Below are 26,951 nucleotides of genomic sequence, written 5' to 3'. Positions count from 1 at the left end.
TTACAAATGACGGCAATATGTCAGTTTATTTATTTGAGATTCTCAAGGCCTGATCATATTTCCTGTGCCCAATGGTGCACAGGCAGACAATACTAACCACATTTAAAGCTGACGACTCTCTGAAGCTCAGACTGCCATGTCTTGAACACAGATGTTGAGCAGTAATCCTGTAATGCACCCTCTTTAAAAAAGCTTGTATTTTGGGTGCTCAAGGCTCTCTGATGCCAGCCACCAGAGCCTTCCTATGACATTTCTGTTACGTTGGTGTCTCTTCCCCCCTCACAGAGGAGTCATGAGTGTTGATAGGCTGCTGTGTAAAGTCAGGCTCAGTCAGGGAGGCTTTACCTCTCTGTCTCTACCATGGGAAGTTCATGGAAGGTGTCCTGCATTCTTTGCATGAATCAGGTTTATACCCTTCTGTCTTATAGATCGCAGGGATTAAAAGCTTTGGGCTTCTCTCCCAACCCCCCAAAAAGTCATTTGTAATCCTAATATGGCAACCACAGACACAACAGCCCATGCTCCAATACGAAGGTGGGATTGGTGGATCAGTACTGATTTTTTTTACTAATAATTTCAAATGTAGGTGCTCTGCTCTACAGAGAAAAGTGAGCTGGTTTGCAGAGCTTGCTAGAGGCCACCATCTTTGCTCATGTAGCTTTGAATGTGATGGATTATCTTTATTTAAAAGTATTTTTATAGTTACAAAAACGGCAAGAAACAATGTAGAATCAGATTTCAAGCACTGGCTATAGACTGCATACAACCTGCTGCACATATCAAACCAAACGTACATACAGCACAGCACTAAAGCTCCTTTGGAGGCTTGTTATTTGGGCTGCAAGGCACCTGAATAAGTGAACCGTCAAGAAGCCCCATGCACTGTCAACAGCACAAGGTGTTTTTCTCAAACAGTTGTTGTTTTGAAACTAGTGTTACTGACTGTAAATGTTATTTGGGCAGAGATGCGCCCTTATATCAGGCTACTGTCACGCCTTGAATATTTTTAGACAGTGGGTACATGTTCAAAATGACATTTTAACCACCTGTGTAGACGGACAACATTGATTGTCAGCAAAACTGACCTACTGTTTGTCTTTAGTTCTGAGGCGATGGAGGAACGATATGAGCACAGAACACGACGTCGCATCCAGGAAGTGGTAAGAATTTATGAACTTTCCCTGTCCAGACCTGCATATAACATTCAATGACAATTGTGTGTTATTATATGTACTATATACTTATTGAGACAATAGTAGTTGAACTGCGTTGTTTTAAAAATAGTTGTAGGTGGATAATATGGTATTAATATTTATTTGTTGGAATATAATTGAGTATAGATGTAGAAAATATAGCAATGTGGCGGGTGTGTGAGTAAGAGATGTATGTTATTTATTTGCTTATTGGTATTCTTGTTTCCCTGTCTAGGTAAGGACAAAGATGATGGACAAATATGTACACGAGGAGCCGATGATCAAGGGACCACAGTTCATGGCCAGACTCAGATCCCACACCGTGTTTGAAAATACTCCAATCAAACTCTTCTGTACTGTTGAGGGCTTCCCCATGCCTGTTGTAAAATGGTGAGTAAGGCCTGGAAACCCTTTTTTATTTTAACATGGTCATTTAATAAAATTATTTCTTTGACAGTTACTCAACCGAAGACTTTCATGAGAATAGGATGGCCTAGCTATCATCTGTTTATTTTTTTCTTAAGATATAAAAGTGATTGTAGATCTGTTCCTAAAGTTGCTGCTAAAATGTTTTCTATTATGGTTCCACATGTCTTTATGCTAGTGAGCAATCATTTTTTCTCTATTTCAGGTATAAAGATGGTGTGATCCTGTGCTTGATCTGTGGACCGTACCTGTATGAAGCTAAAGGTGGAATCCATACTCTGGATATCCCAAGGTGCAATAAGTCAAAAAACGGACTTTTAAAAATTATTTTAAAAGGTATCCTGCGGTGGTTTTGACCACTTGATAAGCTGTTTTTTTAATATGAAAATGGGCACTCACCAATTTTACTCATAAAGGTCAGTTAACTTGATACGGTTTTAGTACTACTCGGCTTGTGAAAGCAGTTGTAAAACGTCTTCTGTGGCTCTGGGGAGAGCTTTGTAATGTCAAAATGTATACATTTAAGAGAAAACATGCGTTATAGACTGCAGATATGGAGATTGAAATATCAGGGTGTTTATCAGGTAGAAAATGTGTAATGTGTCATGAAAGATTTGAGTTGCATTATGTCAATTGTAGGATCTATAATTTTTGACCGACTTGTCGCCTATCCCAAGACTAAATATTGAATCATCAGAAAATGTTCAGTCCCAGGGTCGGTGCACAGATTCAAACGAAAGTGAGCTGAGTCAGCTGACTGAACGCTCTCCCTCCAGTCTTAGGAAGCTCAGCTGTTGCGAGTGCTGACTTCAGTGCTACGTGATCCTCAAGGATTCTTTCAGTCATCACTATCTCCTTGGATCCAGTCACCTTTAGCGCCGTCTGTCTGTTACTTACACACAGTTCAGCCAACAACCCTAACTCCTTAAAAAGACAATAAATACTCCTTAACCCCATCACCCTCCTGTGTGGTCTAAAATTCACAGGATGGATTCCCATTTACACTGAATGCTGTGTGTTATAAGTGGAAAAAATAGGCTCGAAGACTTTAGAGGATACATCCCTTTTGACTTCCAAATTTCCAGCAGCTCATTGTAATTTTAAGCCTTGCTCATGACAGACAGAGAAAATGCAGAATCCCTACCCCCCCAGCTTTCAGTCCTAGATCCTTACGCCATGGCATTCCTGTACAGCACCCCTCTCCCCCAACCACCCCCTACACACACACACACACACACACACACACACACACACACACACACACACACACACACACACACACACACACACACACACACACACACACACACACACACGCACACACACACGCACACACACAGTGCACCAGTGCAAACATTTCTGTGCATTTGAAGGTTTTGCTGAATGCTGCTTTTGCAACTTCAGAGTCATCTCCTTAGGTCTTAGGTCTACACCAGCCTACGCATTCTGCATGGGTTGGAATTCCCATGTGAGCTGACACTAGGGTAATATGAGGTTGTGGAACAGTTGGTGAGGAGAGTATCAGGAAGAGAAAGGGATTCTGAGAGGGAGAGAGGAGGAAGAGCGAGAGACTTAAGGATAAAAGAGAGAATGAAAGAGATTTGACTTAAAGTCACGAATGCATGGCATGTAATGACAGTGAGACCAAAAACATGACTTTCTCTCTACATCGCTCCAACAAACCTGTCAATGCAGTTTTCAGTTTTTGCACCATCTGTGAACAGAACTTCGTCTAGGTCACAAGCTTCTGCGATTTGCTTGGGGCTTGCTAAGATGGTTTAACATCTGTGGCCATATGGCTCTAGAGGGAACAAAAGCGGCAACATCTCATTCAAATACGATTTAGAGGAAGCATGCAAATCATAAGAGACGCAGAACGTGATGCACTACATCCTGCAACGATTTGCAGCTTGTAAAATGAGCATTTTTGTGAGAATCTCTTGGAAATTTGAACCAATTCTGACTGAAAAGCGCTGTCATCTATTCTCAAAGAAGACAGGCTTATGTCACAGCTTTGTGGCACTGTCTCCAAGTAGTATGTCTAATGCCCAGTCTCGTTGAAGCATGTATCTAACCCGCCAATGCTGTAGGTCCTACTGTATGTGCGAACAGGGCTTTACTCAATCCCTACTGTGCCTTCTCAGCTGCTGATTATCCTCGGCAACATAATGCATTCATGTGGGAAATGATTGCTTATTTAATGCATTCGTTTCTTCCGTGGTTTACAGATAGTCCTGTTGGAGCAGATCCTTTTGGATATACAGAACATCCAGTACTTAGGCATTTTCCATAATTTAACAGATGACTGTAAACGTTACTAAAGGCTCATTTGAACATCTATGGCTTGATATAAGGTGACTAAGATCCTTGCTACGCTACAACCCTGAGGCGTAGTGTCGTTTGTAGGCTGTTTTAAGCAATCTTTTAATCAAAGTACCACAAGAGTCTATGAGAACCTTACAGGTTTATTGACCTGGACACTTGTGTTGTTGTTTTTTTCAAAGATGCTCAACTGATGATACCGCCCAGTACACTGTGGTGGCTCGTAACAGCCATGGACAGGCCTCTAGTCAGGCCTCCGTCATCGTTAAGAGTAAGTCCTGATTACCCTGTATCTGATGTTTATCATACAGTCCCAGTGAAGAGGACCCACTCTTTATGTAGACATGATGCTCAATTCTACTTTTTAGGTCATTATTCACTAATTATGCACTTTTGGTATGTTTCTTTTTTAATCATGTAGGGTTCAAGCAGGAGGAAGAGTCCTGTCCATATGCATGGTTGCCTTTCACAGGTAATCATCATGTTCAGAAATGACAAAATCAGGACCACTACTTGGCTATAAAATGTCTCTCTTTTCAAAGTATGTGAAACAACAAGCCGTTACCACCAGCCCTATTCCATCTCTCTTTCATTCTCTCTTTCTTCCTTTCTCCAATCTCTCAGCTGCTATGCTTCCCGAGATCCATTACACCAAAATCCTCATCACCTTTCTGGATAAGTTTGGACCAGTGTTTGCCACCGAGGGAGACTCTGCCAGGTTGACTGCTACCATGACCCTGAACCCCAACCTGGCCAACCTGCAGCCTGAGGCACAGTGGTATAGAGATGGTAATTGTTGTAAAGTAGCATTTTATGACAAAGTAATTACACTTTAACTGCTGGTAATATATTCTGCCTGACACCCCGATTACCAGACCCAATCTAGTCGACATGCAGCCAGCGCCAGAGGCAGAGCAGAGGAAAAATGGGAATATGTTAAGGACACTATTTTGATTGCTAATTTATGAAAGTGAAAGAAGTTAAATAGACTCCAGCGATGTTGCCTCGATTCATGAGTAGTTCAAGTTGCCATGTGTACATAAAAGGTACCACGTGGGATAAAAGCACATTTTGATAGGTTCATCTTTTATATTAAAAATCACTGTAGATGTAGTCAAACCTCATGTATAATTTATAGAAACATGGTTTCTAAGCATCATACAGGAAGGGACACTGTATTCATGATCCTGTCTCATTTTCAGACACGCGTCTGTTTGACTCTAAATGGGTGAAGATCGACACTGGCAGAGGTGTCACGACTTTGACTATCCCCAACCTCTTCAAAGATGACGAAGGTCTCTACACAATACGCATGGTCACTAAAGGAGGCAGTGCAGAACACAGTGCATTTGTCTCTGTCTCAGGTAAGAGGGAATCACACTGACTTCTTATTTCATTGTTATTGATTCGTTGTAAACATGATGGAACAGATTTCACAGAACTCTGTTACTATTCTTACTTAAATATGGATTTCTTACTTATAATATGATTGTTAAAATGCCACTGTGTTACTTCCTGTGAAGATGGTCCCCCCCCAGTCCCTCGTGCACCTGGTGCTCCTATGGACATCAAGATCCACGATGCCAATAGGGACTATGTCATTGTGTCATGGAAACCCCCAAATACCACCACAGAGGGACCGATCCTGGGATACTTTGTGGACAAGTAGGAGTTACTAACACGAACACTATAAATAGATAGCCTGACCAACATAAAGACTGATTACTGTCAGTCATTACATAGAGTTTGCTTGACTAACTGTACAAGTGAAGGAGTTATTGTCATTAGGTACAGTACAGGGAATCGTCCCTTTTCCTCTACACTGACATATTCTACTGTACTTCTCCTTTCATTCTCCGCTCTGATCCGATTCCGTTTCCTGATTTTTGTTTTGTAGATGCGAGGTTGGAACTGAAAACTGGACCCAGTGTAATGATCACCCCATAAAGATTTGTAAATACCCAGTGTCTGGGCTGTTTGAGGGACACGCCTACTACTTCAGAGTCAGAGCGGTCAACTCTCACGGAATCAGCAAAGCATCTCGCATGTCTGATCCTATCGCCGCTCTGGACCCCACTGAGTTTGAGAGGCTCCATGGTGGGTTTAACTGGAGTAGTATAGAGAAATGTCAACCCTGGCTTTTATATTACACCATTTGAAGACTTGAAGAAATGTGTCCTGTAGTCCCTGACATGCCAAATGTCGCTGCTGTTTTGGTATGTTTGGATGGACTGTTGATGATTACTGGTTATGTTGCTGTTTGTAGGTTAGAGTCCCGAGGCGGGGTTGGAGTCCCACGCTGTATAAAAGAACTGCACAATATATCGCCATTTCCTCCGGGACCGAGTTCGTGCAAGGCGTACACTATAAAACGCAGATCGGCAGAGATCTTTTCCAGACGTGGTTTGTGTGCGAGTAGTTGCAGAATTGCGGCAGTGTATGGTTGATTGCGTGCAGCGTAATGTCTCAGGGAGACATCGATTAAGACCTCAGAGAGGCCGGGTTAGAGTCCCGAGGCGGGGTTGGAGTCCCACGCTATTTAGTGTTTTAATGACTGTTTTTATTGTTTCAATGTATGTTTTAAATCTCCTTTACTTTTGCCTTTATGCTTTTAATGGTTTCATGTGAAGCACTTTGAATTACCTTGTTGTTGAAATGTGCTGTACAAATAAACTTGCCTTGCCTTGTATGTCGATGAGATGTGGTTGAAGTGCAACTACTATGCTGCTCCATGGCAGCATCCCCGAATTATAAAAGGTTTCAAATGATGGTCTAATGTAAATAGTTTACATTTTACTCACTGTAAATTCAGGTAGTTGAGATTTTCTCTGTCTTTTTGTTACATGGGATGCTGCAGAATTTATTGCACGTCTATGCAGTTTGCCACATGTAAGGGTTGTTGTAAAAAGCTGGTTTATGTTTGATGTGATCCTTGGTCAATGCAGTCTTAAAAACGACTGGTACTTCTGTCATCGTTGATCAAAAACTGACAAATAATTTGATATTTGTTTATCTATAGCATAACAATTTTCTTTTTACAAAATGAACAACAAGTGAAGCCTTGTTACTGCAACATGACAGTAAAGCAGATTGGTGACAATTTCTTATTTTTTTATTTTCCTCTAGTCAAAAAACTCGGCGGAAAACTAGATGTTGTGTCTTACCGTGATGAAGTTGAAGGTGAGTTTTGACTGAAATATCTACAGGATATGTATTATTACGACATATCCTTTCAGTATATTTTTCTACAGGGTAGGAAGAAAACAGTGGGTGCCTCATAGTGCTATTGTGTAAGTGTACTTTATCATCTTTGTGTGTGTGTGTGTGTGTGTGTGTGTGTGTTTCTCTGTAGCTGATGGAAAGCCACCAGGTGCTCCATCAGGAATGTATGCCTCAGAAATAGACAGGACATATGTTGTTCTGAGCTGGAAAGCACCTGGATATTCCAGCAAGGCTCCCATGTGGTACTACATCGAAAAGGTAACAAAGCATGTCACACTGTTTCCAATGCTGCTTGTCATAGGCCGACTCCTCTTTCTACTTGGAAGTCTAGAGGTGGATTAAAAGAACAGGATAATACATTGTTTTCATGTGCAATGGAAACAGCAGTTTTCTGATCGACTACATTCAGACTGTTGTGAATTTACCAGATTAATCTGAACTTTTACTGAAGGTTTGCACTGAATGCAGGCTGAAATGTAGCACAACGTATCAGTATGTGTGTGGATGCACAGTAACGGCCAGCATGTTTTCTCCGTCTCTCTCTTCCCGCAGTGCATGGTAGACAGTGGCGCGTGGCAGCGTGTCAACACTCAGGTTCCGATTCGATCTCCCCGTTATGCGGTCTTTGACTTGTCAGAGGGCAAAAGATACAAGTTCAGAGTTGTGTCTGCCAATATCCATGGAGCCAGTGAGCCATCAGAGCCGACTGGACCCATTGAAACCCTGCAACTCAAAAGTCTGTTCTGTTTTATTTTCATTATCACACCGATTTTTACAGCAATGAAATAAATCCACACTTAAGCTGCTGTTGTGTTTATGATTATCGTCATTTTTATCATTTATTGAAACATTTCGTGAAACATTTTAACATTTGCTGTTCTTTGTATTCGTCAGGTGTGCCATCTGCTCCCGGTCAGGTGGTTGCTACCAGGGAAACGAACACCTCTGTTCTCATCCAGTGGGCTCCTCCCAAGGAACCCAACAATCTGATTGGCTACTACATCGACCAGTGCGTGAAGGGGTCCAATGACTGGATCTCGGCCAATCACAAACCTCACAAGAGCTCCAAGTATGTTTTCAACCAAACAAAAGCGCGTCTTTCTATAGAAGTTGGTTGTCAGCATGAAAGCGACACTCAAGCATGGAAAGGGAAACTCATGCATGTGATTCTGTTTCTGCAGGTTTGTGGTTAGCGGTCTCGCCACAGGAGAAACTTACATCTTCCGTGTCCAGGCTATCAATGAGCTGGGTCTGAGTGATGAATCCCAGGAGTCTGCACCTCTCACTGTTAAGGCTGCCCTCAGTCAGTACTGGCATATTTTTGATTATTATTACTCACGATGATGGTTATGAAGTATTATTTTTGGAATTAATAGTATTACAATTCAGTACTGCCTTTTCAGCCCACCCCTCTGCTCCGTACGACATTGCATTGCTGAGCTGTGACGGACATTCGATGGTTCTAAACTGGAAGAAGCCTCTTCAGTCTGGAGGAGCAAACATCAAGGAGTATTATGTGGACAAAAGACGCAGTGGAACAACGATGTGGAGGGAGCTTCACATCCCACCCGTCTCAGAAAGACTTTATAAGGTACAATAATGGCAGTTGTTTGGCTTACCTTAAAGCATTAAAACAAGAGGGAGCAACAATTGTTGCATACATCTGACACAAGTGCGTCAGTTGGTTGGTTCTGACATGCCAACGAAGCTTAAATCACATATCGATGGCCGAAGAGCAAAACCTCCTGTCTGAAAAATGCCTGGATCATTTTGCAGATAGGATCTTTGAAATCTTTCCATCATTTGGTGCAAGTTGGAAGAGGTTCTACAAAATGATGCTCGAAATGAAGTTTCAATAAAGGGCGGGATTATTTTAAAACAGACTATAAAATATGAACAGCCTTCCTTGTTCTCATCATCCAAAATGAAATCCGGCAATCAGAAAATTCTGCAGACAGGAGGTTTTGTGCTTTGGCCCTCGATATGTGTTTACTTTTTAAACCGTGGTTTGGTTTTCCACACTGTAAGAAAAATGTCTGGCTCAATTTGGATAAGTAGATAAGCAAGAACTCATTCACTACGACGATCCACTATTTCACGCTGGATCGACTTGTGTGAGTTTGTAAAGTTTTGTTTGAGAAAATGAGGATTAGCATGTTTGTAACCGTGGTAGCGTTTTATTGACAGGTGGAGGGCTTGACAGAGGGTGCAGTCTATCAGTTCCAGGTGTATGCAGCCAATCTGGCCGGTCTCGGACCAGCTGCCAAACATTCAGCCGATTTCAGCTGTGAGGCCTGGACTATGCCGGAGCCTGGTGAGTCATGTTTAGACTGACTTTACACATTTACATCAAACTTTATGCTTTATGGCATCAGGCGCATGTCTACCAAATAGCCTGGAGAACTGAGAGGAAGAGAGTGAATGTTTTCATTGACATGTCCTCCAAATGAAATACAAATGTGGTTTTGTGTCTCCTCTCATGCGGTGTGTCCTTTAGGCCCAGCCTATGACCTGACCTTCGGTGAAGTGAGAGATAATTCAATGCTGATTGAGTGGCAAAAGCCCGTCTATGCTGGTTCTGGACCAATCACAGGTTATCATGTTGAGTACGCTAAGGAGGGCACTTCTGACTGGACCACCACCAATGAGACGGCAGTTAGTCACCGCTTCCACAAGGTGAGAGCATCTTTAATGTGGTTTATGGTAAATTTATGAGGATTACCATAATTATTCATCTGAAATCCTGCCATATAGTATTGTCTTAATACGTTGCAACCTGAAAGTTTGAAACCTAAAAGTTAGGCAGAACTGAAATAATAAGTTTATTGAATGATTAATTGATAATTAATTAAACAATTTTCCCCCATAGTATGTCTTTAAGCAAAAATGCCAAACATTCTTTGGTTCCAGCTCAGTGTGCTGAACTTATCACTGTTCTATGACTGTAAAATTTATATTTTTAGGCCCGTTGGTCAGTTTGGACTTTGACAGATTTATCGATAATGAAAATAATCGTTAGTTGCAGTTGTGCAACAACTTTTAAGTTGATTTTAGTTCTTCAGAGGACATTGGTTACAACATGTAAAAGACAATGTAATATACTGTGTATATATATACAATATGATATTATACATTATAGTCTATAATATACTGTATATGTATATATATATTGTAGAGTATAGTGTTTTAATCGCCCTATTGTGCAATGCAGTGATGCAATGCAGTTATATTAAATTGTGTGACAGTGACATCTAGTGGACAAAGTAAACAGTTACTGGCTGTGCTCAGCTAAGAAGGTAGATGGAAATGCTTGTTTTAGAATGAAAAGTAGGAGCAATTATGTCTTATATCAAATGTGACACGGACAAGAAAGTCAACTTATCAACATTATATGTATGTGATTGCTGTGTAATGCAAAACAATATTTAACGATCTGCTGAAACATGGGTTGCGAAACAGGATGGATTAATTATGAGTTAATAAAAATGATGAGAATTCTTTTTTTACCAAAAAGCAATTGGTGTGTTGCTAGTATATCATATTACGTTTTGCAAATATTTGCTGCAGCAGCTGCCGGATCTCAGAATTTACTACTTCTGTCTCTATCTCATCAGCCAAATACGTTGCCTCAGGAATTCCCAACAGTTTGAACAAAACATGATGCAAGAACGTTCATGTCAGTTGTCGTACATGTCAAATTTACCGAAATTGATGATTAACACCTGTGTAGCTGTAGACCATGCGATTGTCATACAAGCATCAAGTTATGCAGTATTTATTGCTGTAACTTAGCTGTCTTTTTGCGTTTTACATGTAGCCTACATCAATCTGACAGTGGTGCTTCACCAAAGTGGCAAAAACATTATAAATGTTGCTGTTTGGCATATAATCCACACTGTAAACTGTCATTTTGCTTTTGACAGAAGCCATTTCACTGAATGGTGCACATTATGTTTTACATAATATGTAAAACTTAATGTAAAAAACATATGTAAAACATATTATGTTTTACATGTATTACAGATGTCCACCAGTAAAATAAGCAACTCAGTCATTTTACTGTTAGTTTAAACTCCTTGGTCACTTTGTTAGGTACAATATAATCTAATACAATCCACTACAACAGCTCAGACATCAATGTTTAGTTTGTTCAGTGCTGTACATGCATCTATGCATGAAGCCATTCATTCACACATCGACACACACTTACGGAGTCAAACACATATTCATATCCTTTAATCCAGACCTTATTTCACTTTAAATGACAAGAACATTCATTTATGTATTTCTGTGTGTTATTTAATAATAATAATAGTAATAATTTGTTAAAATATAATTGATGTGTACTTTATTTGATTTGACAGTTGTTGACTACACAGAGACGTTGTTACTACTATTAGGCTTCTTGAATATATTTATATATATATGGCAGTAAATAGCGCGAGTGAGATATTATTGTAATGTTTCGGATCTTTGCCCGAGGAGATTTTCTCGATCTGGACCTTTTGGAATTTTAGTTGAATACCCCTGCTGTACACCCGTCACCAAGTTTGTTTTCTTGTCTGTTTGTTTCCTGTAGGTAACAGGCCTTGAGGCGAGCACTAGCTACATGTTTCGAGTGCGTGCGGTCAGCGCTGCAGGAGTGGGTATGGCCTCTATGGCCTCTGACCCTGTGACTGCCAAAGCTTTGGAAGGTAACTTTTATTCACAAACAACAAAAAGATTATCAAATTTGTGTCATCAATTTCTGATGGAAGGGATGCACTCTTTGCCGGAGTGCTGGAGGCTGAATGGGAGTCGGGAGTCGAGCCGACAGTTACAATAAATGCCCATTGAAATATAAATTATACACACTGTGGCCCTCTGTGCCTTTCTTGTAGCCTGAAATTGGGGTCATTTTTAAAAGACCGCTTTTTGTCATTTTCTCTTTGTATTCAAGGCTCTCAGGAGGTATCCTGTGGTGTGGATGAGAAATCAGGTGACATTGTTCTGTCATTCGAGTCCTGCCAAATATCCGAGTGTTCTCAGTTCGTCTGGAAGAAAGATTATAAAGAAATTACGGAGTTCTCCAAAGGAGTAGTGATTAAGACTGAAGGCAGCCAGTAAGACTACACACACACACACACACACACACAGGAATATTTGTGTGTCACATGTGAACAGTTGGATACATGCTGGATAGATGGACGTCATCTGTCTGTGTCTCTCTCGTCGTGCATTTCAGTTCGAAGCTGATCTTTGAGAATGCAGATAAAGAGGACTTCGGGACATACTCTGTTTCTGTCACCAACACAGAAGGAGTGTCATCCAGCTACGCAATCTCTGCTGAAGGTAGGATTCACCAATCGCTGTATAACTGTTACTGTTACTGCTTAGCGAGCAAGCCAAACTCCAGCTTTCAAAATGTACAGAAATCCAACACTAAACTACTAAAACCTAAACTGTTGAATATGTTATCTTTCACTTATTTACAGCCTAGACTGACACATTATGTTTTCCACTTGACACGCTTTCATTTGATTACAGTTTTGTACTCGTTAAAGTTTGGTGCACCGCGTTAATCTGTTCCAAAAGCAGACATTGGATTGTTTTTCAATACTGGGAAGTTATTTATAATTTAGATATAGCTAAATATTGTTTCTAGAGCTGCAACAATTATGTTGACTACAGCAAAGTCTCGATATAAAGTCACTCGAAACAAATGTAAAATGTCAATAATATAAAGAACATTTCAGAGTGAGGTTTATAAAGAATGAAGAACACAGACATCCGTCATTCATCCTGTTTTGTTTTTTTTACAATTTCATTGCACGTACAGTAACAAGCATAGTTGCGCCACCTTGAGTGTCCTTCACTTGTTCACTTCAGCACAGCGACATATCTGCTCGCGATTCATGCGTGTGTGTCTATGTGTGTGTGTGTGTGTGTGTGTGTTATTTGCGTGTGTGTGTGTGTGTGTGAGAGGGCAGAACTAATGCGTGCTGCAGCGTGATAAAAAATGACATCAAAACATGAAAAAGTACGAATAAAAAGCACCTGTAACGTTGGGGCTTATCAATGCTACGATCTTCAATTATTTAGCACCGGGGCCCGTTTAATTCCGGGTGTCAGAACGCATCCCTATCTTCAATGTTCCTTCTGAGCTGCTGTAAAAACATGGCAGTGCAAGATGGCGGACTCCGTGGAAGACGACCCGCTCCCTATAGGAAGATATAAATGGCTTTTTCTAAGCGAAGGAAAACATAACGATTCTTAGTTTAGGGTGATTATACACTGATTAAAACATAGTTATGAATTTTATATTCAATATCTGCCAATAAATTGGTATGGTTCAACCAAAGCCCTTGTGGGCCAGCGAGACTTGGCAGAACAAATATATGAACGGCAGAGAGGCTGAACACTGATTTCACTCCACACTAAATTAACAATGCAGTCTTGCATACGATACACACACAGAGATATCATTATCCAATAGATGGCAGTGTGGCCACATTGTGCAGAATGTATTACCTGAGAGCCCTGGTGCCTTCTCTGGCAAGGGTCAGATTGGCACTTTTACTACTGATGGGTGAGAAGCCTGTTTACAGATCCAACAGAGTCTTCAGCAAAAAGGTTGATTCAATCCCCAGGTCCCCCACTGGGAGAAATTAAAGATCAGTTCTGGGATCTGGAATGTCTGTGAAGCGCTCACCCCGATGTCTGCTGGTTGTCCAGTAGAATTCAAAACAGGGTTGTTTCTTCTTCTTCTTTCTTCTTGAACGGCTGTACTGCAACATTGGCACGTCAAAACTACACTGTCTTTCAGAGAACTGAGGCGATGTGTAGGATGAAACACAAATGAAAGCAATGAGAATGTGCTTAAAAACGTCCACACTGTCACGTAGGCAACAAACATTTGTATTACACATCTGATGAATACTAGCAGAGCACATTGATTTCTCCAAGCTCGGGGCAGTGTTCGTTTTAGGACCACGTCTTACTGGCAAAGGGCTTTCTGTCAGGATATTTCACAACGTTGTCCTGCTATTGCACCACCACGCTACGAGGCTACAGTATTATTATTATTCAGTGTGCCTTACACTGATTGCTTCCCATTTGGCCTACAGTTTTTTCAGCCGTACTTACTATATAACCTACTACACAAGATTTCATTTATTTCACCTATATCAAAGGTACTTAAGAAGGCTCCAAATCACAAGCCGTAATAATAACCACAGCGTCTTTCCTATGGCTGTATTTGCTTTAGTATTTCAGTGTTTGTTCATTAATCTGTCTCTTCCTATTAAACATAATTACAGCAGTGACTTCTCTAACTCCAAACTTGGTACTTGAAGCATGATAAAATGACATCTATGTACAAAGTGTAAGATGCATTTGAATTGCTTGTTTGTGCTCATGCTTGCATGAAATGACTAAACTGTCGCTTTATGTTTCAGAGTTGACAAAGATGCTGGCACTCAGCTATGACATCAGACACCCAAGTAAGTACCTCTGGCTGACTTTTTCGATCTCTCATAATCTCTCTCTCTCTCTTTGTCCCTTTTAATCTCTCTTCTCTTGCTCTTTTTCTCTGCTGTGTCTCATTTGTTTTACCCACTCCCTCTATTGATCAGTTTTTCCCTTTTGCTTTGTTCTGACTCGCTTTGAACCTTTCAGATTTCTTTCTTCTGTTAGGAGCACAATTCTCTCTTTTTTATTTTTATTTATTTATCCAAAAGGTCTTACCTGCTTTTGCATCACCTGCCTAACCACTATTCACCTCACCTACTCTTTTGCCTCCTGTCCTTTTCTCTCACTGATAAAGTAACAACAGTTTGATTAACATATTAGTGCATACGTGCAGTAATCTCAAATGTTATTTCCTCCTCTTCTCTCCTCTAGTCATCCCGCTGAAATCAGAGTTGGCCTATAAGATTTTGGAAAGAGGCAGAATGAGGTTCTGGCTGCAGGCTGAGGCGATTTCTCCCAAAGTCACCTACAAATTCTTTGCCAACAACAGGGAACTGTCTGGAGCTAATGTAAGATGTGACACGGTAGTTTAAGGCATGGACAAACAGTGGGGAGAAATGGAAAAAATACAGGCTTCAAGCTGAAAGAATTGTCTTTCTTCCCTCGCTGTACGGTGAACAAGATGCAGGCAGCTGCATGTGGCAACAAATAAAGTCACTCTAAATGTATCCATATTTACACAGTCTATTTTGGAGTGTGTCATGGCCTTTTTTATTTTATAACAGCCAACTCTATTTTTCCACAGCCCAACAAGATGGGTCATGACGTCTCTGCAGGTATCATTGAGTTCATCATGGACCATTTCACTCAGGAGAATGAGGGGACATTTACCTGCCAGATCACGGATGGGGGAGGCAAAGCACAGAGCTCACTGGTTCTGATTGGAGATGGTAAGAGAGGCCTGCTCTTTGTAAACTGGTTGAACCGCACAACTCTGCTATGGAGAACTGACTGCAATCCAGTGTTTCCCATTTTTTAGCTATTTACTAATGTGTTTATGATAAAATTGTTTACTACAGCCCAGAATTGTTTACATGAGCACACAGTTCTTGATAGATGTAGCCTCTTAATTTTGCTATCTACGTGCCCCCTTAGAGGGTCTGAGGACCACTCGGTCTCATACAATCCTGTGGGAAACACTGTGATCTACCACCATCCACCAGTCAGGTTTTTCAGAATGAACACAGCCTGTTGAGACATATGTGCTTGACTTACTCCAGCTCCACCATAAGAGACTAGGTTATGGAAATGTATTCAGTTGATAAATGTAAAGGTGGTTTTGAAGCTTTTATGTAAAACGGACACTCAAGAGATTCAAATAAGGAAGCTTGATTTCAGAAATTATGATTCCACTCTCATACAGAGGACTATTAGCAAGCTAATCCACTGACAGAATCTATAGCAACTACTGGCAACACTTTGATCTTTTAATTATCCTATATTTATGTGTATCTGTGTGTGCACACAGCTTTCAAAGCAGCACTGGCCGAGGCTGACTTCCAGAGGAGAGAGTACATCAGAGTCAAGGAGGGTGAGCAATACAAAACATCATCCACTCTGAAGCATGTGCAAGCTTTTCCTCTACTTAGCCTGAGACCAGCTCACCACTATGTTGCCTGAGAGACAACTCATCTCATGATGAGTGTACAGGGAGGAAACGCACATGCATTACCGAAAGCGGTAGTTGGAACATTAAAACATTTGAAACGGCTCTCTACATACAAAATAAGCTGCAAATGTAGAAATGTATAGAACAGCTACCATAGGTGCAAGGGTTGATTCCTTAGTGGTATTTTGCATGAAGCATTGAAACACATAACTTACAGGTAATAGAACTCACACAATCTCGGTCCACATGCAGTTTGTTGTACGGCTAAGCTCATGTTTTCCCTGAGCCTTTCGCTCCTGCCTTCATCCACCACAGGTCCCCACTTCAGTGAGTTCCTGACACTTCAGGTTGGAGATGACTGCTCTGTCACTTTGGTCTGCAAGGTAAACACAGCCAACCTCAGTAATTATTGAGTATCTACACTCCGAACTGATTTTAGTCTGTCTTGTGCTAATCGACAGCTAATTAGCCATTCTAGGAGGCTTGAGTACAGGATTATGAAAATGCTGTGTAATGATGAGGTCCAGATTGAAATGAACCAGAATTACAGTGTTTTAAATGAAAGTATTGTTCATATCCCTCGAGACAAAGCCAACATCTATTTAATCAGTTTGTCACTACATTTTTAAGAATGTAGAAACACAGCAGACATGTGCAGAAAATGAGGTTGAGTGAAAAAAGATGAGGTGGAACACATCTTAACTCTGATGAGTGACTTTTAAAGGCAGCGGTCAATCTCAGACTTAATTGGTGGCATTGGGATTGGATAATGTGCTGTATAAAAAGCAAAACCCTCTTTTTAATGAGTAACCTTTTTATACGATAAGAATGTATTGATAATATGTGGGATTCTGTTTTTCATTGCAGGTGTCTAACTTGAAGAAGGAATCAGTGTTCCACTGGTATAAAGAAGACACTGAGATCATCCCTGATGTGAAGCCTGACATGGGATCAGGAGTGTGCAAACTGCCGATTAAACTGGTAATATTACTTTGGTGCTGTTAATATTCTGCATGCTATGAAACCGTCTACAATAATATTATTTGCATGGTTATACATGCACATACCAGGATGTAGTGTAGTGACGACACAAAGTCAAGGAGTAGATGCGATATTTTCTTCACTGATTTTGGTGCAAACATGCTGCGATGCAAAAACAAGGACACACAGACCTCACCATGTGTTCAGATGTACAATTCAACATTCTGTGTCTCTTACATCCTCGACACACTATTTGATGCATTCCTTTTTTTTGCGTCATCTCCAGTTTTCACTGAAGACAGTGGGAGTTTATAAGGCCACCATCAGTGATGACAGAGGAAAAGACATGAGCCAAATTGACATCTCCGGAAAAGGTAAACATATCTGTCTTACTTAATTTATCTCGCTGATTAATTAGGGGAGTAATTCACTGACTTGCCGGCTGGCTGGTTTTCGAACTGAGCATGAACTGAAAACGAGCTTGATGCTCATTAAGAAGTGGGACACGGGAAAAAAAAGTATGATCCAAATGTAAACACTGCATCTGTGGTAAACTAATGCATTTTTAAAACCCCAACTTTGTTTTTCCAACTACTCTACACAAAGAGTTCTTGTCATGTGACCGTTCACCTGCTGGCTGTATTTATTCCTGAGAAAATACATTTGAATGTTCCTGTAAAAGTTAGTTTGAAAGGAACTAAATCGAGTGTTCTGTAGTAAGCGTGTTCTTCTGTATACATTTTGATGGCAGAGCTAAATATTACTGTCCTTTTCAGAACCTCTTTTTCCCAGTCAATATTAGAAGTTAGTAAATATTTAATGATTAGCTGACAGCTAATCACACCCTTTTGCCATTTTACCTAAGTAGTGACACCACCAAAGAACAGCAATTGTCAGTTAATTGGTAAATAATGGCAACAGGGATACTGAACCACAGGATGTGGAGTCAAGGAAACGCACCTTTCATTTGAACCTTTCTATGGTGAATTCTTAATGCAACCACCAGAGGGCAGCATTGTGACTTTGCCTTCTCCGACGGCAGCTCTTTCCCTGACCCCATGTTTTTCTGCCTCTCTTCTAGTCTTTGACGATGCCATAAACAAGATCAGCCAACTTGCTGGTGGGTATCTGCCTTTCACACACTCACACACCCACACACATGCAGAGAGGTGAATACACAGACATCAATTATCTCACTGACACATTATCCGTATTAAAAACAGTCCTGAACATCACTATCATCCTCCTCTACCCACTGAAGGGATCAAGTGCAAATGATGTACACACGGCACAATTGCACCACATTGATAAGAGATTTAGTAGATCCATCACCAGGCTGATACATTTCTGTCTTTAAAATACCACTGCTGCACACACACACACACACACACACGTATCAGCATGTAGCAGAAGTTGTCGTGCTGGAAGCATTTGGCCATCATGTCGTCATGTGGTGAAATCACTTTAAAATTCCACTGCGCTGTCACAGTGACAGTGTGGAGGAGCATCTTACTCCTATTTTAAGAGACAGTCACTTGACTGCTCTGCAGAAACTGTTACAGCAGTGCTTGCAGAGGAGAAGAGGGTTCATTACTGCGATAATGGGAAACCATGGTGATGTGACCAGGTGGATGACACACTTGAGCAAAGTCCCACACAGATACACTGTCGGATAAAACTCTATTTTTAGGTATCAAAGCCTCTGATGTTCGAAGCGCTTTATTGAATGCAGCATACAAATAGTCTGCACTCTAAAATCTGCACGCTGCTTCGTTAGTACAATTCTGCTTTCCTAAAGTGGGTAACGGGAACATAAAAGGGAAGTCTCATGGCTGCAGATGAAAGTTAGATTTGATTTGATTAATTCTGAGCAATTAAGTGCATCGTGTAGCGGCAGCGGAGATGCCAGGTTATCCAGAAGCAGATGGGGAATATGTATCTGATTCTAATGTCAAATGTGCCACTCCACAACCTCTGTCACCTCCTCTAGGATCCAGTGCAGCAGAGCTGGTGATTAACTGCACAGCAACAGGCATTCAGCTGCAGTGTCACATGAAGTATTACACCTCAGAGATGAACATCACCTGGTGTCGTGGGTAAGAATTCACATTATTATATTCTATAAAACTAAAAACACTGCTACCAATGCCACTACAACACCGGCAACAAGTAGTGCTGAGGAGAAGAATGAGGACATAATGACAATAACAACGTAGTTGTTGTCAGTGTTTTTAGGAGGTATAAGATCATTCTGATCAGTCTGCCTATAAACATGCTGACCACAACCACATTTATTTGCTTTTCTCTCAAGTTAAACTGCTGGGAGTGGCAAAAACAATAACCAACATCATAAAACTTGTGATGGCTGTTGGCAAGTGTTTTCATTATCCTGGTTATTGCAGTAGAATGGCCTGTTTTGTGACAAAAACCCACCCATGTCATTTCCCATAAAGAAGCAAGGTTAAAGGCACTCTGTTGTGCCCTGCAGATTATAAAATGTGGTGTGAGGGGAAATAGAGTGAGATTCAGAAAAAAAGATGGAACAAAAAGAAAAAAGGGGACAGGAGGCATTTCTGTTAATCAATTGTGTAAAGAACAAAAATGATGGAGATTCGATTTTTAACCTCACCCTGCTCTTTCTGGGAATGTGTGTGTGTGAGAGAGAGCGACGGACAGCAAGAGAGAGGAATTGGTATCCCTATGCGTAACATTAGGCAGGCATGTAAAGATGATTTTCCATTTCCTCCAACAAGCGTCACCTACTCACAAATAAACAGTACATGTCTCCACACACACACACACACACACACACACACACACTAACCTCTCCTCTCTTCTCCTCAGTGAGGCTAAACTCTCCCACAGTGACAAGATTGTGATTGGAGGAGCCCCTGCTATGGCAACCATGGAGGTATTATCGTCTCCTGTACAAAGCTGAACTGTATATACCTCATCATTGAATCATACATGGATCATTTCATGACAGTAAAGCCCCTCAGGTAGTGGAACTGTTGCTCAGAGCACCTTTGTGGAGGTGATACCAGGGCAACTTTGAGACAAATGAGATAATATCACCCTAATGAATAAAAACTTCACACATTTCATAATTCATTAAACGTCATGAATTTAACAGTGTGTCTTCCTTTTGCTTTTTGTGTGAACGCGTTATCATTTTAATGACCTGGTTTTAAGCCATGCATTAAAGTAGAAATAAACAGCCAGACACTCACTTTTTGATGGGTTTGTTGATTAATTGATTGACAGGTGATTGAGCCAATGGAGAAGGATAAAGGAATGTACTCCATCGTGATCACCAACTCTGAAAACTCACACAAACGCACACTGGACCTCAGTGGTGATGGTCGGTACCTCGTCTCTCTCATTTGTTCTGTCACTCACACTTTTTATTGTCACTTGTTTTTATTGAGCTCTTGGCTTCGGTCTGTAGTTTAAGACTTTTGAGTGATACTCTAACCAAAGTCGTATCTTTTGTGTATCAAACACTCGTCCCGGTAGGCTTGGGAGCTGCCCGTAAAACGTTTGCTGTTCGCTCACCTCCTCTGTCCTTCCATTATGCTCACTATGTTCCAAATAGTAATATTTTTGACAAATATTGGATTGGATGTGGCATGATTTCTCAACTCCACTGCTGAAGCTATGTTAAAAGTAGTGTGTTTATTTGTTGAACCAGCATTTATACAAGACGATCACTGCTACTACTCTAAAATAAAGTGAGGAGACAGTTAAAGTGGTGATCAGTGAAACTGTGTTTTTGTCTATTACAGTATATGAGAAGGCCTTCACTGAGTTCCAGAAACTTAAGTATGACTACACTTTCAGATCTGTTTCTTGCCTTTCTGTGTATATTTGAGTCGGACTAACTCTGTTAAAGATGAATCACTGGTTCCTTCACATTTGAACTTACTTACTTCATCGCTGCAGGTTTGACACGTGGTAAATAAAAGTAATGTATGTTGATTGCCCAGGACACTGATAGTTCTGCCACTGATAACATGTTGAGTCACTCAGCTATTACATTTGTTTTTTTTATCTACTTTTCCATTCATAGCATACATGATTGTGTTAATATTTTTGTAAACTCTGTACACCTTTATGCAAACAGAGCTGTATTTCAATTTCCATAATATTATAATTTGAGCAAAGAAAAATGAATGTTTCAAAAATAGGAGCAGTCAGGTCGCAGAGAGATCCTTTTGGGTCCTTTGGCCAATTGGGCCAAAGCGACACCCTACATGCTGAATTTTGCAAATCCATTTTAAAAAAAATCAATTGAAACTCAAAACACGCGGAGTGGAAACTATCCAACCCCCTTTTCTAATTAATATTCAAAGAGAGACATTTAAGCTAAATATTTTACAAACACATTGAAACAAGTGCCATCCTGTTGCCCTTCTGATTGAGCATCAACATGCCGAGAGGAGAGCAGAGTCGCCCCCAGCCATCTGGTCCTGTGGCTGATCTCTGGTCCTCCCATGCTGCTCTGACAGCGCTCACCCAGTGATTACAAAGCAGTATCGGGTTTTTTTTGCCATAGAAAAGATTCTGTTAAGTCCCTGAATAAACTGCAGTATTATGTGGTTTTGGCTCTTAACCCAGAATACCTTGTGGCAAACCATCTGACCACTGCTACTGACCCAAAAATGGAAAAGATATTAAGTGTGTGGTGAGTGAGCAGAGCCAGATAGTAGAAACAGACCACAACCAAACTTGGCTGTACTACATTTACAACAAAGGGTTGTGTTTCATACTTATTTGTTGGTTGACTAGTTAGTTAGTTGGTTGGTTGGTTTTTATTTTGGGTGTAAAAGAAAAAGAGACAAAATACAGATAAATACATCCTTGGTTGCACTTGAAAGCACGATGCAACACCATTTCCAAAGTGGATCTTGGTGTCAACACAACATTTTACATACACTCATCAAATACATCACAGCAGTAACATCAAATATAGTTACAATACATTACGATTGCAATGCTCAACACTGCTTTATCATATAAAATGCTGTAAAATATCAAACAAACAGAAGCTACCAGACCGAAGTCGGCATGACGTGTCATGACAGAGGTGCTGCTTTATTGATTAATAACTCTCATGTACCCCTCTAATCTGACTCTGTTCAATGTGGAGTGGGCGATCGTTACATGAGCCCATGCCAGAATAGAAAAATGAGTTCCTCGCTGTGCTATTCACCCGTAGGACTTTAATTGACGTAACACTTTGCTCCGTTGAAGTTTGCTGATGATGATCTCTCTATAATTATGATGATGATGACGATCATATGGCACATAACGTTACCTGGGGCCATTGTCTTGATGATTATCATACGTATAATGTAGTTTCAACGAAGGCTGCTAGTAGACCTACCTGCTGTTTTATTTTGAGACAATTTAATACTGCAAGATACGTTTTAGGTTACAGTGTTGTCCAATATGATACGTGTACTGCTGAATGAGAGCGCGAGATGCAGATCTCTAACTTTATTTTCTGTGTGTTTCAGGGCCGAGGCCTATGCTGAGAAGTGTGAGTTAATTATTCCACTCTTCTGCTTTCTTTGTGTAATACAGCTACTTTATACAGTTATTGCTTCTGATTATTTAGTCATCGTATTATTATTAAGTCATCATCAATATTATAGGCAAGAAGAAAGATTATTAATATTAACAACGGTTTGTTTCAGACCGTGGTCAGGTGGTTGGAGGACTGCCTGATGTGGTAACCATTATGGAAAAGAAGGTAGGTGTATATGTGATTTAAGTATCTGTAAATGTGCGCATGTTTTTCTAAAAAGTCATCTTTCTTTCTGTAGACCCTGAGTTTAACATGCACAGTGTGTGGCGAGCCCAAGCCTCAAGTCTCATGGTTGAGGAATGGAGCAGATGTGGAACTTGATGATCAGGTAAATGCTTCAGCCACACCAACAGAAGAAAGGGAATTCAAACAGGGCCTCCCTCCTTTCTTTGGTTCCTACCTATTACACGCTACTGCTGAATGTTGAAGCCGATTACTCCCTTCTCCAAACCCAGCCCCTCCTGTCTTTCCCATGATTAACTACCTTATTAATCAGACACAATTGCTAGTGTGTTTCTATTGGCTTGTCGAGTGATACGATGGGGTCTCGGTACGCGTCTACCGAGTTATGTTTTGTTACTTTTACCTTTTTAAAATGACACGCAAACTAATATCAAGAAATGGAAAAGTCGCATTTAAATAAGAGATTACGAGAATGTACTCGGTAATAATCCATTATAAATCCATTATAAATTGTGATGGCTGAAACAATGAAAGAATGCTTAGAAGTTGTGAAGAGTAGGACAATTTCAGCGAGAATCAACCCAACAGCAAGCCACGTGCAAGTGGTTGTTGAGCAAATTGTAGACCATTATACTTACTCCTTCACATGTGTGCCAAAGAACGTGCAATCTGCTTAAATGAATGACAAATTCAAATTGTTTAGAAACTTATTGTTTTGAAGAATTTTATTTTTTTCTCATCCAAGAACTAAACAAAAGTAAACGTAAAAACTAAGAAACTAAGAGAAACAAAGGGCCTCTATCTGCTTTTTGGGTAGACTTCAGCACCAGCTACAATCCCTCGCTGGAGGGATCTGCATACTTCAGGTGAGGTCAGCATTATCAGCACACTCCTGGATAGGTAATGGAACAAATCCACCTTTCATAACTCATTGACCTACTTGCCTTCCACTATGAGTCTACAGCCTGTCCCCTGTCAGCGGAGGCTCTTTCAACAGCATCAGCATCCTTCGGCTCTTAACGGCTTTGGAGATCTAAGTCTGAGAAAGCGCGGTCCAGGTGGAATACGTGTTGTAGTTCGCCCTCTTCTTTATTCATTCCCTCACCTGCTAATAATCTGTCTAAAACAAGGAATGAAGTCCTTGGTGATGTTTTTTCCAAAGCTCAGGAGTGCATCTCCCCTACCTCGTTACCACAGAGTATACTATTGAAAGAAAAACAAACAGATCCAGAGAATATTGCACTGAAGCTAAGATATGTGTTACTGTATAACTACACAGCCAGTGAGTACCAGAATGTATTTTTTTCTTTTTTTAACAAAACTACCATCATTATGTAATTAACTTAACATTTTTTTATACAGCTGCTACCTTTCAAAAGTCAAACAGAAGTAAATTAGCAACCCACAGATTAGCCTACATGGGTCTAATAAATGAATGCAATTATACAAGACCATATAACGTGTTGATTAGAACAAGTCCATCAATTGCAAATATATATATATGTTTAGGTCTATTTTATTTTTAGGCACATGGTGCAAGTCAGAATATAAGAACTCTATCTTGTCTCAGGTGTCTGAAGAACATCTACCAAGTGTTCTTCTACTCTGAAGGCTTTGAACATCAATGGCTTTGTTTTTGGGGGTCTCATATGTTTTTATTGCCATTTAATCTAATCCTATGGTTGACCTAACAGAGGTAAGCAGATAAGAATGGTGACTAGATTGGAGGAAATTATTTGATCTTGTGTCCACCAAGCCCATCTAGCAGTGCTCAGGTTTTCGTGAAGCAATATAATCAAAGCTTATGCTGCTGTTTTGACTAAAATATGAATCTATTTTTAAATAAAACTCAAAGTGACAGGCGTTTTTTAAAATTTTAAATCATGCCAAACTCCCTGTGCTGGCTCTCTCACTTCTCTAACCTTTGATTTCATATTTCAGTACGTGGTCTCTCTGGATCAGGGCAGGTTTGCCTGTCTGACGATCAAAGGTGTTTCCATGGAGAATTCTGGCAGATATACCATGATTGTCCAGAACAAATACGGAGGGGAGTCTGTGGATATAGTGGTGAGTGTCGCTGCTGCGTATCACAAATGACTGGATTTACTCAGAGCCGTGGAATTTTTGTCACCATCTGTGGCACAAATCTTGTTATTTCATTGGGCCCCAGCAGAGAGTTATTCTCATGATAGCACTTATATTGAACTCAGAGCGGTTACAAAGCTGATATTTGACCTTCTGATTTTTGTCTGACACTGATTTGACAGTTATATCATGAAAAAAACATTGCAGAATCCTGACCTAGAATATTCTTCACCTAAGACTCCAAAGGACGTGTTTAAATGCTGTACAATTTTGCATGGAAGGTGTAGACCTTATGAACTCTCTGCGGCCATACAGTAAAGTAAATTCATGTATGGGCAATGTTTGTATCACACTAGCATCATGTCTTATTCTGTCTCTCCCTCTCCAGGTCAGTGTGTACCGTCACGGAGAGAAAATCCCGGAGGTGATACCAACTCTGACCCCTAAAACAATGATCCCTCCTAAACTCCCCATTGAAATACCACAGCCCAAGACCCAGCCTGCTCCAAGCCCCGCCCCATCCACTCCTAGCCCCGCCCCTCCTAGAGCGTATGGAAAAGGAATGAAGAGTCCCACTCCTACAAGGAGGAAGTAGAAAGCATGGCAATAATACGTGGGGAAGAAACATATTCACACACAACCACACAAGCTTTCATTGTTATTCTCTTTCTAGACAAATGTTAAAAGCATTAAATTAAATGGAGCTACCACACTTGGCGTTAAATTAGAGAGTCAAGAGACCTGTGATGGCTAAAGTAATAACTGTCATAGTAAACAAAATAAATTGGGAAAATAACTACTGTTATTTCCCTGTATAAAAACAAAAAAAAATGAAATTACTAATACAAAAGTAGTTGATATCTGAAGATGGCTTAATTAGAAATGACTCATTTAATTGAAATGAACTGAAATGAAACTTGAATAAAGTTGAAATTCAATAAAACTGTTGCTGCAAAGAGACTGAAATGTGTTTTTAAATTAACGCTGGAATGTAAGTGAAGTAGAACAATGAAATGCATCTTTTTCACACAACAAATGGAACAAACAAAAAACCCAATGTGGTGCTGGCTAAAGTAAAGGAGAGATGACATTTGAATTAAACAGACGCCTTATAAAGGATATTGTTGGTCGCCACCATGGAGACATCTGCTCAGACTGCTTCAGCCCCTCAGAGCTATAGTAACTGTCTCACAACATGTTCCAACAACATAAAACACAACATAACCATGTGTGATACTTCAGGAACAATAGCTTTGCTCGTCAGTGGGGAACCTCATCAGTATCCTGCTGAAAAGACAGCTTTCATTGATGCCTGCATTGTTCATGGTGTGCAACATATTGTGCTTTATGACGCCCTTGGCAGAATTTCTCAATTCCCTCTCAAACACCAACACTGCCACGACCCTTTGAAGACGGAGCCAAGCCAAGTCGTGGCCCTGTGCAGAGAGGTGGGCCCACTGTGCCTACAGGGAGGGCCGGCTCTGTGTATGATCAATGGTTTGGCTCGGCCTCCCGGTCATGAGATGTGTTTTATACATGAAAAAAGTCATTTACATTTCGGAAAGTGTCTTTCTTTTAATGCTTTCTGCAGGATGTTGATGCACAAAACAACACAGGCTTAGTGTCACAGCTCCAAGGCTCTGCTACACCCAGCAAGATGAATGTTGAAGGGATTTAGTTTTCACCTTTACTTTCACAAAGAACATTTTAACACAGGTACAGAGAGAAATAGGCCACAATGTACAAAGCCATTGTTATGCTCCCACGTCTGAACTGATGGCTGCAAGTGTAGAAGACCGTCCTCCTTAACTTAACGTCACCATGGTGAGAT

General features: G+C 40.6%; 1 protein-coding gene across 1 annotated transcript in view; it reads left to right on the top strand.

The window, feature by feature from the left end:
- myom2b (myomesin 2b) overlaps positions 1 to 26,080 on the top strand; it is a 29,777-nt gene extending 3,697 nt beyond the window's left edge. The window contains exons 3-39 of the mRNA XM_079283185.1: positions 1,103 to 1,160; positions 1,429 to 1,583; positions 1,825 to 1,911; positions 4,124 to 4,212; positions 4,363 to 4,413; positions 4,566 to 4,730; positions 5,144 to 5,305; positions 5,465 to 5,606; positions 5,839 to 6,038; positions 7,068 to 7,121; positions 7,294 to 7,421; positions 7,716 to 7,899; positions 8,058 to 8,232; positions 8,345 to 8,466; positions 8,567 to 8,754; positions 9,351 to 9,477; positions 9,661 to 9,839; positions 11,743 to 11,857; positions 12,103 to 12,265; positions 12,388 to 12,494; positions 14,600 to 14,644; positions 15,045 to 15,181; positions 15,418 to 15,562; positions 16,141 to 16,203; positions 16,597 to 16,664; positions 17,149 to 17,262; positions 17,549 to 17,636; positions 18,344 to 18,382; positions 19,253 to 19,358; positions 20,107 to 20,173; positions 20,527 to 20,623; positions 21,048 to 21,084; positions 22,782 to 22,804; positions 22,962 to 23,017; positions 23,091 to 23,180; positions 24,977 to 25,102; positions 25,509 to 26,080. Coding sequence (XP_079139311.1) covers positions 1,103 to 1,160; positions 1,429 to 1,583; positions 1,825 to 1,911; positions 4,124 to 4,212; positions 4,363 to 4,413; positions 4,566 to 4,730; positions 5,144 to 5,305; positions 5,465 to 5,606; positions 5,839 to 6,038; positions 7,068 to 7,121; positions 7,294 to 7,421; positions 7,716 to 7,899; positions 8,058 to 8,232; positions 8,345 to 8,466; positions 8,567 to 8,754; positions 9,351 to 9,477; positions 9,661 to 9,839; positions 11,743 to 11,857; positions 12,103 to 12,265; positions 12,388 to 12,494; positions 14,600 to 14,644; positions 15,045 to 15,181; positions 15,418 to 15,562; positions 16,141 to 16,203; positions 16,597 to 16,664; positions 17,149 to 17,262; positions 17,549 to 17,636; positions 18,344 to 18,382; positions 19,253 to 19,358; positions 20,107 to 20,173; positions 20,527 to 20,623; positions 21,048 to 21,084; positions 22,782 to 22,804; positions 22,962 to 23,017; positions 23,091 to 23,180; positions 24,977 to 25,102; positions 25,509 to 25,715 — 4,159 coding nt within the window. The 3' untranslated portion in view covers positions 25,716 to 26,080. The remainder of the gene's footprint in view (positions 1 to 1,102; positions 1,161 to 1,428; positions 1,584 to 1,824; positions 1,912 to 4,123; positions 4,213 to 4,362; positions 4,414 to 4,565; positions 4,731 to 5,143; positions 5,306 to 5,464; positions 5,607 to 5,838; positions 6,039 to 7,067; positions 7,122 to 7,293; positions 7,422 to 7,715; positions 7,900 to 8,057; positions 8,233 to 8,344; positions 8,467 to 8,566; positions 8,755 to 9,350; positions 9,478 to 9,660; positions 9,840 to 11,742; positions 11,858 to 12,102; positions 12,266 to 12,387; positions 12,495 to 14,599; positions 14,645 to 15,044; positions 15,182 to 15,417; positions 15,563 to 16,140; positions 16,204 to 16,596; positions 16,665 to 17,148; positions 17,263 to 17,548; positions 17,637 to 18,343; positions 18,383 to 19,252; positions 19,359 to 20,106; positions 20,174 to 20,526; positions 20,624 to 21,047; positions 21,085 to 22,781; positions 22,805 to 22,961; positions 23,018 to 23,090; positions 23,181 to 24,976; positions 25,103 to 25,508) is intronic.
- Positions 26,081 to 26,951: the final 871 nt, after the last annotated feature.

This window comes from Melanostigma gelatinosum, assembly GCF_949748355.1.
Source record: "Melanostigma gelatinosum genome assembly, chromosome: 2".
NCBI lineage: Eukaryota > Metazoa > Chordata > Actinopteri > Perciformes > Zoarcidae > Melanostigma > Melanostigma gelatinosum.
This window is presented reverse-complemented; position numbering and strand designations above follow the sequence as displayed.